General features: G+C 38.0%; 1 protein-coding gene across 1 annotated transcript in view; it reads right to left on the minus strand.

The window, feature by feature from the left end:
• The window catches only part of MYO3A (myosin IIIA), a 221,813-nt gene that overhangs the window by 47,695 nt on the left and 158,045 nt on the right, over positions 1-16,073 (minus strand). Inside the window, exons 22-27 of the mRNA XM_005865858.2 lie at positions 12,246-12,325; positions 11,692-11,769; positions 8,906-9,111; positions 5,583-5,694; positions 2,972-3,134; positions 790-913 (exon numbers count right to left, since the gene is read on the minus strand). Of these exons, the coding sequence (XP_005865920.1) occupies positions 790-913; positions 2,972-3,134; positions 5,583-5,694; positions 8,906-9,111; positions 11,692-11,769; positions 12,246-12,325 (763 nt within the window). The remainder of the gene's footprint in view (positions 1-789; positions 914-2,971; positions 3,135-5,582; positions 5,695-8,905; positions 9,112-11,691; positions 11,770-12,245; positions 12,326-16,073) is intronic.

Here is a 16,073-nt window from a genome sequence, read left to right on the forward strand (position 1 = left end):
CAACTCAATAGCAAAATAACCCTAAACAACATAGTTAAAAAATGGCCAAAGACCTGAATAGATATTTTTTCAAAGAAGACATACAAATGGTCAACAGGTATATGAAAAGGTGCTCAACTTCATTAATCAGGAAAATGCAAATCAAAACCACAATGAGATACCACCTCACACCAGTTAGAATGGCTACTATCAGACAGACAAGAGATTTCTTTTCCACAACTCTACAAGAATTTAAGGATAAGGATTTTGTGTCACTTACCTATGTGTCCCCACTGCTTAGCATAAAACCAACTGTATAAATGAATTCAGGTTGGTCTGTGAATATCCACTTAGAAATACAAGTATGAAGGTTCAGGTGGAAAAAGGGCTAAGGTGCTATGCGTGATAGATTAAATTATAACTTAGAAGCCAATGGCCTGTTGGTTATGAAGACCATGGAAATGAATGAGAGGGCCCCGGGACAATATTTAGATGTGGAGGATTTAAGAAAGGCGAGAGGAGAAGAATTAGCAAAGGGCACTCAGAATTAGGAGCAGAAACACAGAGAGCAGTGTGGCAGAAGCCCAGGAAGAAAAAAAATTGAGAAAGAAAGTGTGATCATCACTGTGAAATGCCAACAAACTCCCCTGGAGGATAAAAAACTTGAAAGTAGGAAGGAGTGTTCACTGACATTTATGCATCAGTATTAGGACCTTCTGGGTACAAGAAAGACTGTGAACTTTACTTGGTAACTTTATAGATTTGAAAACTCTACAGTGTCAAAGTGGTATATAAATGACATTATTATACCTTTTATTTTCAAAGTTTTTCTTGTAGTCAAATTCCTGATCGTGAGTCTGAACGGTTGTTACTGCTGTGTTTTTGGTGTTAACGATTTCTTTTCTTTGCTTCCTGGCTAGAAGTCCTCTTGCAGCTGAAACATATAAGGCCCAGAGTAGTGTTAATCTTAACAAATAAAAGACCTTTATTTGAGTAGAACAAATATTTTTTTGGCCCTCAATGTCAAAGAGGAAAATGAAATGAAAGGCTCCAAATAGAACAGGTTCATAAAAATATATGGGACTCATTAACAAGACTCTTCTAGATGTCAAGCTACAGCAAGAAAACGATTAAAGTACCTTTTTTTTTAAAAAATATATTTTATTGATTTTTTACAGAGAGGAAGGGAGAGAGAGATAGAGAGTTAGAAACATCGATGAGAGAGAAACATCGATCAGCTGCCTCCTGCACATCTCCTACTGGGGATGTGCCCGCAACCCAAGTACATGCCCTTGACCGGAATCGAACCCGGGACACTTCAGTCCGCAGGCCGACGCTCTATCCACTGAGCCAAACCGGTTTCGGCTAAAGTACCTTTTTAAAAAAATATATTTTATTGACTTTTTACAGAGAGGAAGGGAGAGGGCTAGAGAGTTAGAAACATCGATGAAAGAGAAACATCGATCAGCTGCCTCCTGCACACCCCCTATTGGGAATGTGCCTGCAACCAAGGTACATGCCCTTGACCGGAATCGAACCTGGGACCCTTCAGTCCACAGGCCAATGCTCTTATCCAGTGAGCCAAACCAGTTAGGGCTAAAGTACCTTTTGTATTAAGGAGAGAACTAAGATGACACTAAAGTTATAGAAATGAGTGAAATTAATAAAAAAGACAAAATGTACTTATTTGCTTAAAATCTGCTAATAATTACTTCCCTTTTACCAGTATTTATGCCCTGTTAACCTATTCATGAGAGAAAGCCCCTATTACCTAAATATGTTTTAGATCTTTTGGCCAATTATCCTTGAAGCCAGATATTTTTCAGAAATCAGATTTAAACATGTCATTTTATTTTATTTTTTTAAAATTTTTTTTTACAGAAAGGTAATGCAGAAGAAATAACATATATTTTGTAACACTCCCCATATCAGGGCAGCATTCCATAACCCAACACTATTTTTAAGTGGCCTGGGATGAATAAAGGACTGTAAAAATTAGGTCATATTTTATTTCAAACGAATTATGAAAAACATTTTTTTTATCATTTTATAAATTTTGGAGTTGTGGATAAAGAATTAGATCCCAAACTACAGTGTTTGCATTTTGATGTCCCGGTGAGAAGTTAAAAGCTTAAAATTCCAAGAGACAACAAGGAGCCTTTGTGGTCCACAGCACTAGGCCGGAGCATGCATCTCCTGAAAGGGAGTTAGCTGTTCTGCCCATCAGGTCAGTGTTCTTCAGAACACAGGTTGCAAATCAATAGTGGGCCCTAAAATGGATTTAGTGGGCTATGAATCTAGCATCTAAAAATGAAATAAAATAAAACAGAATAGAAAATGTCAGAGTGTGCTGCTTGCAGTATGTGTATGCATCAGGATACAGAGTAAAATGTATTTTACTATGGGTGTCCAGTCAAAAATTTTGGAAAGATACTGTATTAAGCCATAATAGGTTCTAAGTTTAGTTTCTCACAGATGAATGGAAAGCAAAATCCAAAGTCTATAAATATATTTTTTAAAAATTTTGAAATATGGTTCTAAATATTATTTTCCTACAGTTAATAGGAAGAAATGAATGCCATTTAAAATGAGATTTAATTAAGTTGTCAAAAATTATGGCAATTGTAACCTTTGGAATAAAGTTGGACAAATCTTATCATCCAACGGATTATAAGAATATGATATTGAGATCTCCAATTAATTCAATCACTTGCCATGTTTTGCACAATAGGTCAATTGTGTTTCTTTACTACTTGACAGAAAATTCAATAATTACATTATTTTATTTAAAACAAAACATTTATTCAAATATTAAAAGTGCCAATCACTAAAACAATCTGATTTAGATTCAGTATAGGGAAAGTATCAGGGTAAGAGAGTCTGGAATTGAACATGAAAGCTACATAAGAATTGGAAGTTTGTATATAAAATTTTGTTTTATGCCCATACCTAAATATAACATTCCATTTTGTGAGAAGGTCTGAGTGATTACCTGACTGGATTATTATAGCGCTCTCTTTCCTTTTCTCTTGTATTTTTTGGTACCTTCTTGAACCCAAGAATCCTCTGACACAGGCTTGAATCAAAATAAGCTTGTCAATGGCTTCCTTTCGCATTAAATTTAACTGTTCCACATGATAATATTTAAGAAACACCTTAAAAGAATTAAAATAAAATACAAATAAAACTCAGGCACACAGATGTGAAACAGTCATGTGCTATGCTTTAAAGGACAGATTAAATTTTAAATGGTTTTCGATTTTGGAGCGCACTGCCTTATGCTTCTTTGGCCTGAATGTTGCTCTCACACTAGGTGTTTATATGCTAGAAGAAAACCTCTCTTTGAGAAGAAATGCAGTTTGAAAATCATGCTGTTTATTTGCAACAGGTAACTAGTTCTTGTTGGGGGAGCCAATACAAGTGGAGGATGTTGAGCTCTTGTATCAAATGTTTTAGCATCATATACTCTGACCAAAGATGACTTTCATGCTTTTATTTTTTTTAGAAAAAGGCAATTATACTTCCCAAATGTAAAAATATGACAAATCTCTTTGTAAGACAGAAAGCAATTATACAATAGCTGCTCATTTATCAAATGCTGATTGAGACCTATTTGTACTTATCTGCTGGGGATACAAAGGTGAGTCAGGAGGTGCACTGCCCTCCAGGGGCTCTGATGTCAGTGAAGGCAGGATTGACAACTTTCTCACTAATCCCAGTGGCCACTAGGGAGAAAGGAATGTCTTTTGATCATTTTAAAATCAAAATGAATTCCAGCAACAGAGGAGTCTGAAGGCCTGGAGATGTTCTCACCTAAATGTTTTCAACTCTCCCAGGAAATAAGTTGTTTTTGTTTGTTTGTTTGTTTTTTACTTCTTTTAATGGCAACAGTTTCTAATGAAATTCACCTCAAAGAGAGTTTACTAAATCCACTAAAAAAGTCACTTAATTTCAAATTTAGCAGCTGACTCATGACACCTGGTAACCCTGACTCTAAAATTCCCTCAGCATTCCATTACTTGAAAGCTTGGCCCCACAGGCAAACAGTTCAGCATTACACGATTTGATTGAAGTTAGTTTTAATTTCTACAGGACTCTAGATGTTAACATATTTAGTCCATTCCACTGTTGACAATTCATTTAAAATTCAATCTGTTTAAAAAGGTCATCATTTTCTTTGAGCAGCATTAGAAGTGTTTTTATATTGAATACGTTTATCCATCTTAATGAGTTGGAAAAGGTGAAGTGGAAAAATATAAATAGCTTTAAAATGCTACTCAAATATCATGCACAACTGGAACTGCAAAGGTCCTTTTCACAAGTTAAAACTCCATTTGGAGTTAGGCATGTGTTTCAGACCATGAATCATGAGATTTCAGCCTGAAAAAAACTCATCTTTGTGAGCACCTAAAAGGGTGTGAATAAAATACACACTTTGTTGGTACTCAGAATTTCCCCTTACTAAATACTAAAGTACATATAGATTATGAATATGTAGGACTCAGTCTAAGATAAATATTGAAACAAATTCCTTAAGTTGTTACTTCTCATCTAAACTTTATGAAAATTCTCTCCCACTCCTCCCACAACTAATACAAATTTCTTTTGCAACCGTGGAAGTTTGTTTCAGTTTGCATCTATGGTGTGGCTGACAGTGGTTATTCTTCTGTTTTTAAAATTTAAATTCTTCATTGTTGAAAGTATTACATATGTCTCCCTTTCCCCTCATTGACCTCTCCCTGGCAGCTCCCCCCACCCCCAGCTCATGCCCTCACCCCCCTACTGTCTGGTCCATTGGTTATGCTTATATGATGCATACAAGTCTCTTACCCCCCCCCCCCCCCCCCCCCCCCCAGTTTGACAATCTGTTCAATGTTTCTATGTCTCTGGTCACTTCTTTTCTTTAGCTTGACTCTTTTCTCCACCCTCCCCCAATGATACATTCAGCGAACCTTAAGACCTGCTACCCTGTTTATCTCCTTATACCCATCTTGTAATGCTCTGAGGAAATCTGCAAAGCCCAAAGCATCCTTTCTCCAAGCAGCCACCTATCTTACTTCCATATTCAACATTGATTATGATTTTTCCACTTCATTCTTTAAGGGACTAAATAAGCTAAGATCTCACAGGCTCTCAAATCTAATACATGAGCATGCATAGTAATACTGGTGAATATTTCACTCTGGATAAATTTCAAATTTATAATAGCAGATTTGAGAATTAAAGAAAGTAGAAAAATGCTACTTAGAACATTATGATTCTTTACAGCTTCTTGGCTATATTTGGTGGTGATAAAATCGAAAATATATGCGTCTGTTTTCAACACTATTTGAAGTATACTCACTATAAATTTCATCCTCTTTTTAGATAAGTCTTCAAGATAAATTTTTTCTTGAATTTCTTAAAAGAAAACTTTGAGAGCAAAGTATTTACTTTTCCTAAAGAAAACCTTTATAAATTTCTCAGTTTACTTCTCCTATATTCAAGCTAAAATTCTGTAACATAAAAAGCTTAACATTTTGAATCAACGTAGAATGTTATAACTCTCAGTAGATCCAATGTAATTATTAACTTTTGTCTTGAAAATTACATGAAAACCTTACTTTTGTTTTTCCAAGGGCCCAGTTATCGAGACCAGCTTTTTCCAAAATTGCTGCGCAGGTGTCAGGGCTCACGGGGGGCTCCTCGCTCCACTTGTAGCAGAGAACCTGGTACCTGGGGTGGGAGGGCAGGCAGGTTAGTGTTTCACAAAGGCCCGGCATCTCAGAGCCCGGTGGGTGGACACTGGCCAGCTCTGAGCAGTGAAGGAAGAGAATCCCAGCTTAATGCAGGGGCCCCTAGGCATTCTCAGAACAGCTCTGGAGTAGACTGAATTCCAGGCTGACACAAATCTGGTCCAATCTATTTGTATAAATTTGAGCAATGTTTTCTTTCAGTTTAGTGATTGCTTTTCAATACTTAACACTGAAATCCCCAACAAAAACTCCACTGGGACAAAATAAACAATCGAGCAAAACAGAAGCAGACTCCTAGAAATGGAGAACAAAGACTGACAGCCTTCAGAGGGAAGGGGAGTTGCGGGGCTGGGTGAAAAAGTGAAAGGATTAAGAAAAACAAACAAACTCACAAACACAGACAACAGTATGGTGATCACCAGAGGGGAAGGGGAGTGGGGGCAGCTAGAAGAAGGTAAAGGGGGAATAAATGGTGATGGAAGAAGACTTAACTTGGGTGGTGAACACACAATACAATATACAGATGATGTGTTATAGAATTGTACCCTTGAAATCTGTATGCTTTTATCAACCAATGTCACCCCAATAAATTCAATGACAATTAACAAAAATCAGCCGGGCATTTTTTAAAAAGTAACCTTTTCCTGGGTATTAAAAGTAGAAGGACTATAGTAGCAGGAAGCAGAGGGAATGATTTTATTCTTTTTTTCACCTTCACAAAACATTGGAAGCTGATCTGAAAATTGATGACGGGATTTAAGTCTATGCAAACTTCCCCCATGCCATCGATCGCTGATCAAGCCTGCAACCCAGGCATGTGCCCTGCCTGGGAATCGAACCTGGAACGTTTTAGTGCACCGGACGACATGTAACCAACTGAGCACAGGTCAGGGCTTAGGCTCTGATAATTTTAACTGGATTGTTAATTCTTGAAAATCAAGCCTGCACTTTAAAGTTTTAAAATTCAGTGTTTCCCACAGTGATTAGCATGGTGCCTTATACATTAAAAAGTCACTAAAACATAAGGATACATATATTAATGTTATTTATATTAATACTAGAGGCCCGGTGCATGAAATTCATGCATGGGGGGGTGGGGTATGTCCTTCAGCCCAGCCTGCACCCTCTCCAATCTGGGACCCCTCAAGGGATGTCCGACTGCCCATTTAAGCCTGATCCTCTCACAATTCAGGGATGCTGGCTCCCAACCGCTTGCCTGCCTGCCTGCCTGCCTGATTGCCCCTAACTGCTTCTCTCTGCCAGCCTGATCACTCCCTAACCACTGCCCTGCCAGCCTGATTGACGCCTAACTGCTCCCCTGCCGGCCCAATTGCCCCTAACTGCCCGCCCCTGCCAGCCTAGTCACCCCTAACTGCCCTCCTTTGTAGGCCTGATCCCTCCCAACTGCCCTCCCCTGTTGGCCTGGTCACCCCTAACTGTCCTCTCCTGCAGGCCTGGTTGCTCCCAACTGCTCTCCCCTGCCGGCCCGGTCACCTCTAACTGCCCTCCTCTGCCAGCCTGGTCACCCCTGTCTTCCCTTGCAGGCCTGGTCGCCCCTAACTGCCCTCCCCTGCTGGCCAAGTCAACCCTAACTGCCCTCCTTTGCAGGCCTGATCCCTCCCAACTGCCCTCCCCTGCTGGCCATCTTGTGTCCACATGGGGGCGGCCATCTTGTGTGTTGGAGTGATGGTCAATTTGCATATTACTCTTATTAGATAGGATTTAAGTGAGTTAAAGATCTACTCTTCACCTAAGAATGAAAATAATGATAATAAGGTCAAATTTTAGTTAAATTTGAAAGTCCTTTGCAATAAATACTTTTGGGTTACCTGCTTTCATGTACAGAATGGAGACTTTACTTAATGGCCAATAAAAAAATTACAATATCTTTTATTTCTTAGTTTTGGATGTAAAATGTGAGAAGTGAAGTCAGTGATTAGATGCTGGCTGTACTTCTGAACTCTAAAACTTGAAGTTCTCAAGTCTGTCTTAAGCTATTATAAAGAATTTGCAAAATGAAAATAACATTTATGTAATTTTGCGCTCCATCATAACAAAGTGGTAGGGTTTTCTTTATATAAGGTGCTCTAAGTGAATACCTTTGCTTTGAAAATTGAAATTTCAAGTTTAATGGCTAAAACAAATCATTGAATTGATACATATAAAAAACATGAGCATTTAGCCCTGGCTGGGTGGCTCAGTTGGCCGGAGCATCATCCCATACAACAAAAGGTTGCAGGTTTTATTCCAGGTAGGGCACATACGTAGGTTGCAGGTTCCATCCCCAGTTGGGGCATATATGAGACCCAACCTATCACTTCGATGTTTCTCTCTCTGTCTCTCTCTAAAAAAATAAAATAAATAAAAAATAAATGAAAACATATCCTTGGGTGAGGATTTAATAAAATAAGCTTTAAAAATATTACATATATAAGATACTGAATCTATATCACCAGTAATGTGTTACTTAATAAAATATATTTAATCTATAGTTCAGAACTTTCTCTTTGTCGTATTTTCTTGCATTAATCTCCAATATCAGGAAGGACTCCTTATACCTTTTATGTGTCCTAAATCACCTTTAGAGATACTACCTCATTTGACTCTTATAACAATTCTATCAGGCAGTCATGACATATTTATTAGATGAGGAAAGTGAGGTTCCATATAGGCCAGGGTTTCTCAACCACTGCTGACATTGTAAGCTGGATAATTATTTGTTGTTGGGAGTTGTCCTGTGCATTTTCAGATGTTCAGCAGGATCCCTGGCCTCTACCCACTAGATGCCAGCAGCCATCCCCCATCCCACCAGTTGTGACAACCCAAAATGTCTCCAGACATTAACAAACGTCCTTTTAGGGCAAAATCTCCCCTCACTGAGAACCACTGGTATAGGCCATGGCCACACAGCAAGGGGCAGAGCTTGGACGAGAACCGGATAGAAGCTCAGGCCTCTCACTCATGCTGCCTGTGCCATGTACCCTCTGTGCTGCCACAGAGGACTCCCAGCTGACCAGAGAAACTTCCAGCTCCAGTTCAGAGTTACCTTCTTTTCAATACATAATCCTTAGCGTGAACAAAATGCTTCCTTCCTAGAATGCCTAAGTAATTGTTTCTTATCGTTTCCTATATTTCTTCCAAAGCATTTTGATATAAGCTGCACATGGAAACTTAAAAAGAAATCCACATACCGCTTTATAAAGTTAGCAAAAAGTATCCGATGTGAATATCCTAGCCTTCGAATTCTTGCTGTTTCCAGAATTCCTGTGTAGCGGAGCTGTAGCAGAACTTTCTCTTTGTCGTATTTTCTTGCCTGACGTTCATTATTTGGTTTGATGCAACGAACAAAATGAGGTTGGCCCACCACCATTTTAGATAACAAATCCATCAGGGAATACTGTAATATGCAACAAAAATAAATTTCCAAGTGTACCATGCAAAAAGTTATGAGCTTGTAATTCTTATTATTCTAAGAAAAAATATAAAAAACTGAATGTTACACATGCTTGTACTAATTCACAGTAAATGGAGGGAAAGCTCTATCAATGACAATTTTATATATAGCATTTTAAAAAAAGACAGATTTACTCATAAAAATGTAGAGGCAATAACTAGGAACTTAACTATTAAAAGGTTGCCTATAAATTCTAAGACAACTTTAATTAATATATAAACTTATTTTTGATAGTTTGTAAGTAATTATGTCCTCTCAGAGAAACTTGCCAAATTACAGTATTTAGGAACACAATCTAATTTCCTGCTTATGCTACTAATTTCCTTATCTTTCTTTATAGAAAGAATAAAAGTAAACACATTAATTCCTGCCAGAATCATCTCCTAATCTAAAATAAGGACTGAGAAGTTAATGCAGTTTAATATGTAGGACATAATTACATCTTTTTGTTGTTGTTAACCCTGACCTGAGGATTTTTTCTTCCATTGATTTTCAGAGCGAGGGGAAGGGAGGAGGAGAGACAGAGGGAGAGGGAAACATCATGTGAGAGAGACACGAATGGTTGCCCCCCTCACGTGCTGCGACTGGGGCGTGGATCGAACCTGCTACTGAGGTACGTGCCCTTGACCGGAATTGAACCTGTGGCCCTTGAGTCCCCGGGCTGATGTTCTAACCACTGAGGAAACCATGCGAGCTAGGGCATAGTTAATACACTAAGCAAATTCATTTAAGTACTCTAATATGCTCCAGTTTGATAATTTTCTTATTTTAGAATTTTAAAATCACACAGATGGGAAAACTCTGTTAGGCAGCAATACCAGTGCTTCTTTTCCCCCCTGTCTCTCCTACTGTCCAAAACGGCAGTCAGTACTTTTGCTCAGTATAATTAATTAGAGCCAATTAACTAAGTATGTAACATATTAGAACAATCATGGGTTAAGTTAAAAGTGGAATCCCAGAAAACTAGTATTTTAGAAACTAGGTTTACAATTTGTTGGCCAGGTAATGAATACGCGGACATCCATAGCTGTTGACGGCTGGATCTCTCTTAGTGCTGGAAATGCAAAAGCCTACAGTTGCAAAGCCAGAGCAAACCGGATGCTGGAACTGGGGAACTGACACAGCACTGGATTCACATGGCTTCCTCCTGGGCACTGAGACTCAGATGTGATCTTTAAACAGCTGGGTGTGTTATTTTGGAGCCCCTTTTCATTACATTTATCAGTGAGTCATCTTCCTTTAGTCATGCAAACATCTGCCAGGGAGCAGAGATACTAAGGTGATACAAGTGTCTGCTGGCAAGCTGAGCAAGAGCTTACCGCCATTTAGGCATCAGTTTTCTTTAGGGAGCAAGGCAGAATGTCACTCTATGTGCATTCTTTTCTGCAGAATGAAAAATAACTTCAAAAACACATCACAGACTACATGAAATTATCTTCTATCACTTTCACTTCAGCCTGAAGAATAAAATGATTTTATGATCTGATGGTATTTGATGTTAACAATAGTGGTATGGTAATGGTTTGGATAGGTCGCTTAAAAAACAACAACAAAAGAATCTGGCTGCAAATATTCTCAGTGACTTAGCTGTGCTGTAGTCTTGATGTAAGCTGAATGTATCAGCAGCAAATGTGAGATAGTAAGCATTTAAATATAGTAGGTGCTACTCAAAGATGATTAAGCACACAACGGTCTACTTTAAGTTTAGGACTGGAAACATATTTAATAAAACTACCCAGGTATTTTTAAAAAGTGTTTTATGATTCTGTTAGGGAGCTGGGTTTATTTACTGAGCACTTACAGTAAATTTAACCCAATGTCCTCCTCCACATTAAATTATACTATTAGGAATTTTAGGTGGTATTTTCTTCGTTTTCACTGGCTGGTTAGCATGATTTTATCAGAAGAGATAAACGAGAACTGGAACCAATAATGAGAGCAGGGTTACCTAGAACTCTCCAGTGCTTCTTTTCCCCCCTGTCTCCCCTACTGTCCAAAAAGGAAAGGTCACCTTGAACCTAAGCTGAGGACACAGTGACTCACTCCCATGGCATGTCCCGCTGTTTCCCTCATGTCCCTTCTCCTTGCCCCATTCCTGCACCGGTTCTATTTTTCTTTTGAGGTTTTCAGCTTATCTGTGTGCAGCAAGATATGGAATGGGAGTGGATGGTCACCTCGTCCCATCTGTCTATTCAGGAGAAGGAAGGAGCATTGATAGTTATCATAGCATCAAATTAAAGGCCTTCTTAAGTTTTACTAGTACACTGGTGGAAATTCACTTGGTTCTATGGACAAATTTTAACCCAGGTATAGACCTCCGTTAAGATGGACCTCGTATACATTAAGTTTACAGATTTTTTACAGTATACTCTATTATAGCCTATATCTAAAAAAGAATAATTAAAATACAGTAAAAATTCATTTTTTGCTAATAGCACTCTATGTTATTCACTTTTGATATGTCACTATCATTTAGAATAAATGACACCCCTAATCACAACACATCATAATTTAATATCTTACTCTAAAATATGATGCAACTGTTTGTGTCTTCATGTTGGTCGTTTCTCTAGCATGACGTGTGGTTTCTCCAGTTTCACCCTAAGACCAAGGGAGACAGTGATGCATTAGTACTGATTGTGCTTTCGGATCTACAAGGAGCATGGGGAACTTCTCAGGTTATCATAGTCTGTGCACTCAAATACTTAAAACAACAAAAGGTCATTGATCATTTTACTTTAAGGTAACTGTCTACCAGTAAGGTAAGTGTTTAAAGTCTCACTGAAATTTGCATTGGTCATGCATAGAATGTGAATATCTCTGACTAATACACTTTTAATTGACCTTAGTGTAACATTAAAACTAGCTATAAATGAAGAGTTAAGAATATATCAGAAATGTATGATTATTTTAGTGTATAGTGGAAATATGAACATAACATAAATATCCATTTAAGCAGAAAAGAAGATCAAAGAAAGAAAACGAAGAAAAAGACTGTACTTTTAGGATCACACAAATGTTGCCATTGTAAAGGTTAGATTCTTAGATTCACTGCCATGAAAAATACATTTTCTTACCTTTGTCAGGTTGATTGATTTTTCTGAAGTTCTCATTTGATAGTTTATTATATTTTTAGTTTTTGAATGTGGCAGATTACCTGTGGGAATTTAGATAAAATTAATATACCTTTTAAAATCCTTAAATGGCTAGAAAATTTCCCTCATTTACTTGAATGTTAAAATAAGCATTGTTGATCTCACAATATTCAGACTTACAAGCTTGGTTAACTATTTATTGAGAAACTTAGAGATAAAGTAATATTATGTGAAATTTATGCCAAAATTTTAATTCAGAAATAAATAAACCCAGCTTAGAGAATAGAAAGATAGAGGTAACTGTTGGATTGCCTTTTATTTATTTTTGTTTTTATTTTTAAATATATTTTTATTGATTCAGAGAGGAAGTGAGAGGGAGAGAGATAGAAACATCAATGATGAGAGAGAATCATTGATCGGCTGCCTCTTGAACGCATCACACTGGGGATCGAGCCCGCAACCGGGGCATGTGCCCCTGATCGGGAGTTGAACCGGGACCTCCTGGTTCACAGACCGATGCTCAACCATCAAGCCATGCTGGCCAGGCTGGATTGCCTTTTAATTGCTATAAAATATGGAGTGATTATGATAAAGGAGGCAATTTGTTGTTTGTGTGTGTGTGTGTGTGTGTGTGTGTGTGTGTGTGTGTTAAATGGCATCTGAGATTTTCTTTACCATAAAGAAAAGCTTTACAATGGACCTTAAAAATCATATGGATCACACTAGCCGGCTTGGCTTAGTGGCTAGAGCATCAGCTTGCGGACTGAAGGGTCCCAGTTTGATTCCGGCCAAGGGCACATGTCTGAGTTTCGGGCTCGATCCCCAGTAGGGGGTGTACAGGAGTCAGTTGATCAATGATTCTCTCTCATCAATGATGTTTCTATCTCTCTCTCCTTCTCCCTTCCTCTCTGAAATCAATTAAAGAAATATATTTTTTAAAAAGTTTTAAAAAAAATCATGTGGATCATTAATTCATGCAAAGTGGTTTAAGTGAATCAAGTGTGGCTGATAGCACTGGACAATTTCAACTTAACAGTCAGAAATGTGTGCCTAGTTCGAGGACTATATAAAGGTTCACAAGACAAGGTTGTAGAAAAAATAGTGGTGTAGTAAAAAAATAATGACCTACAAAGCCAGGAAGATCTAGGTTTGATACCAGCTGTGGTACTTAAACTGTGTTACCTGTAGGTTATTCACTTAAGTCTCTGAGTTGTAGTTTAGTTCACTCCTTTCTCACCCCCTACCAACCACAATAACTCAACCACCCACAATCCAAGTGTTTATCATCCTAATAGTAATGTTCAAAATATCTCCAGAATTGAGTATCGCTTTAGAAAGGTCATTTCTGGTCACTCTCATTCTCTTAGGTGAAAAGCAGAGGCTACATATTTCTGGCAAATCCTTCACATTCTTTGTGGTTGAAAAGGTGGGTCGGAGAGGAACTCTGCCTGGGGTGTGGCTGGCAGTGCCTATGCTCTGTTCACGCTCCCCCACCCCCTCCCCTCTTTATTCCAGGAAAAGTGCTGAGAAGAGTGCAATGGCTTTCCTGCTGTGCTGACACTGCACACGGCACTGTCACTCTTCAAATGGGAAACTTACTGAACACAGCAGGGTGGACAGACAGCAACAGATGACCTCCAGACAAGCATGTCAGGAGTTTCAATCAGTATCATCATCATTAGGATTACCAGGGAGTTTTAGGAACAGATTACCACAGACTTGGAGATTTCTTAGAAGTGTGATGAATATACAAAGTGCTAGTAGCACATTAATTAGGATAGACCCATGACTTAAAAGATCCTATTACTTTGTATTACCCAAATAAAAATTAAAAATTGCAAGTTTATCTGAAACTAAAAAACTAGAAGAAATTTAGTAAAGGATTAATAATTTCACTTACACAAAATTTGTATGCTAGACATCAAATCATTTAACAAAATATAAATGAAAGCCTTTTAAAAATTCATCTATGCATATTGATAGGTACTAAAATTAGCATAAATCTTAAATTTAGAAACTATATCCAGTTTGCTTTTATAGTTTATCTGATGACAAACCTATGATAAACCAACTGGAGATGTGAGCTGCAAGGCCTTATGCTGCATGTCCCCTAATGAGGGCTGAACTCTTTAATAATTTTTTTTTTTATTGATTTCAGAAAGGAAGGGAGAGGAAGAGAGAGATAAAAACATCAATGATGAGAGAGAATCATTGATTGGCTGCCTCCTGCACACCCCACACTGGGGATAGAGCCTGCAACCCAGGTATGGAACAGTGACCTCCTGGTTCATAGGTCAATGCTCAACTACTGAACCACGCTGTCTGGGCAGGGCTGAACTCTTTCATATTTGAAGGAATACAGGCAAAGGGCCATGGTTATTTTAGAATCTTGGAGACAGCATAAATAGAGAATTGAAGAGTCTGACTTTTCAAGCCTACTTCTCCGGGGTAACATTGAAAAAGCTGCTCAACACTTCTAAACTTCAATGTCTCATCTGTAAAGTAGTTCCTCCTCAGAGTGTGGGTATTAGGATAAATGAAAGTACTTGGCACAGTGCCTAGCACAATGCAATTTTAAAACAAATTTATCTATTATTGTTGTCGCTGTTATTATTATATGTTTGCACAACTAAGTGAATATAAAGCCCATATGCTTTAGTTTTGAGGTTCTGAGTTCCTGAAACACTTTTTGACTGTGAAGTTCTCTTAAACTAGAGAACTGTTCTACTGATAGTCAGGAGGCATAACAGAGTATTGAGAACCTGGCTGCATGTTTTATAAGGATGAAAAGCATGGAGTTAGATGCCTAGAGGGTGTAGGTGGATACAGAAAGAGATAACAATTGTTAAGATCAAAACTGAAGACTTGCTTTTAGACAAGATAAAGTAACAGACTGGATTAAATGAAACAACTAAAAAACATACAAAATATATGGAACAGTTTTGTTTTTTTTCTTTTTCTCTTTTTATTGTGGTAAAATACACATACCATAAAATTTAGCATTTTAAAGTGTATAGTTCAGTGGTATTAAATACATTCATAATGTTGTGCAGTCACCACTGCTACCCATCTCCATAGCACTTTTCATGCCCTAAAATGGAAATGCTATACTTATTAAATACTAACTTCCCATTCTCACATCCCTCAACTCTAGACAACCAAAATTCTGCTTTCTGTCTCTATGAATTTGACTAACTCATATAAATTAAATCATACAGTATTTGTCTAGGAGAAACCCTTGTTATACATTGTTAATAAAGCAGTACAGGACAGTGATCCATGAGAGAGGGGAAATAAATGAAATAAGTCCTACAATTACCCCAGTTTTCTCTGTCTGCAGAGATTTTAGGCTGAAATGCAGAGAGGGGAACCCAGGTAAAGACTGGGAAAAATAATAGATGGAACAAATAGAAAACAAATAACATGATGGTAGAGTCATCCCAAACATATAATTAATCACATTAAATGTAAATGGTCTGATCACCACAATTGAAAGGCAGAGATTATCAGATTGAAACGTAAAAAGCAAGGCTCAACTATAGGCTGTCTAGAAAAAAAAAACATCTACACTAATAAAAGAGAAACATGGTAATTAGCGTACGACCGCTACCCTTTTCATTTGGCTAATCAGTGAGTATATGCAAATTAACTGTCAGCCAAGATGGCGGCCGGCAGCCAGGCACTGAAGCGAGCATGAGGCTTGCTTGCTGCAGACTCCAACGTTCACCGCCTCACTTGCCAGCCTCTCAGCTGAACTCTAAGCAACTATATACTATGTTGCAAATAAGAAGCTAAACAAAACCCCAGAAA

This window comes from Myotis brandtii, unplaced genomic scaffold (assembly GCF_000412655.1).
Source record: "Myotis brandtii unplaced genomic scaffold, ASM41265v1 scaffold215, whole genome shotgun sequence".
NCBI classification, from domain to species: Eukaryota; Metazoa; Chordata; class Mammalia; order Chiroptera; family Vespertilionidae; genus Myotis; species Myotis brandtii.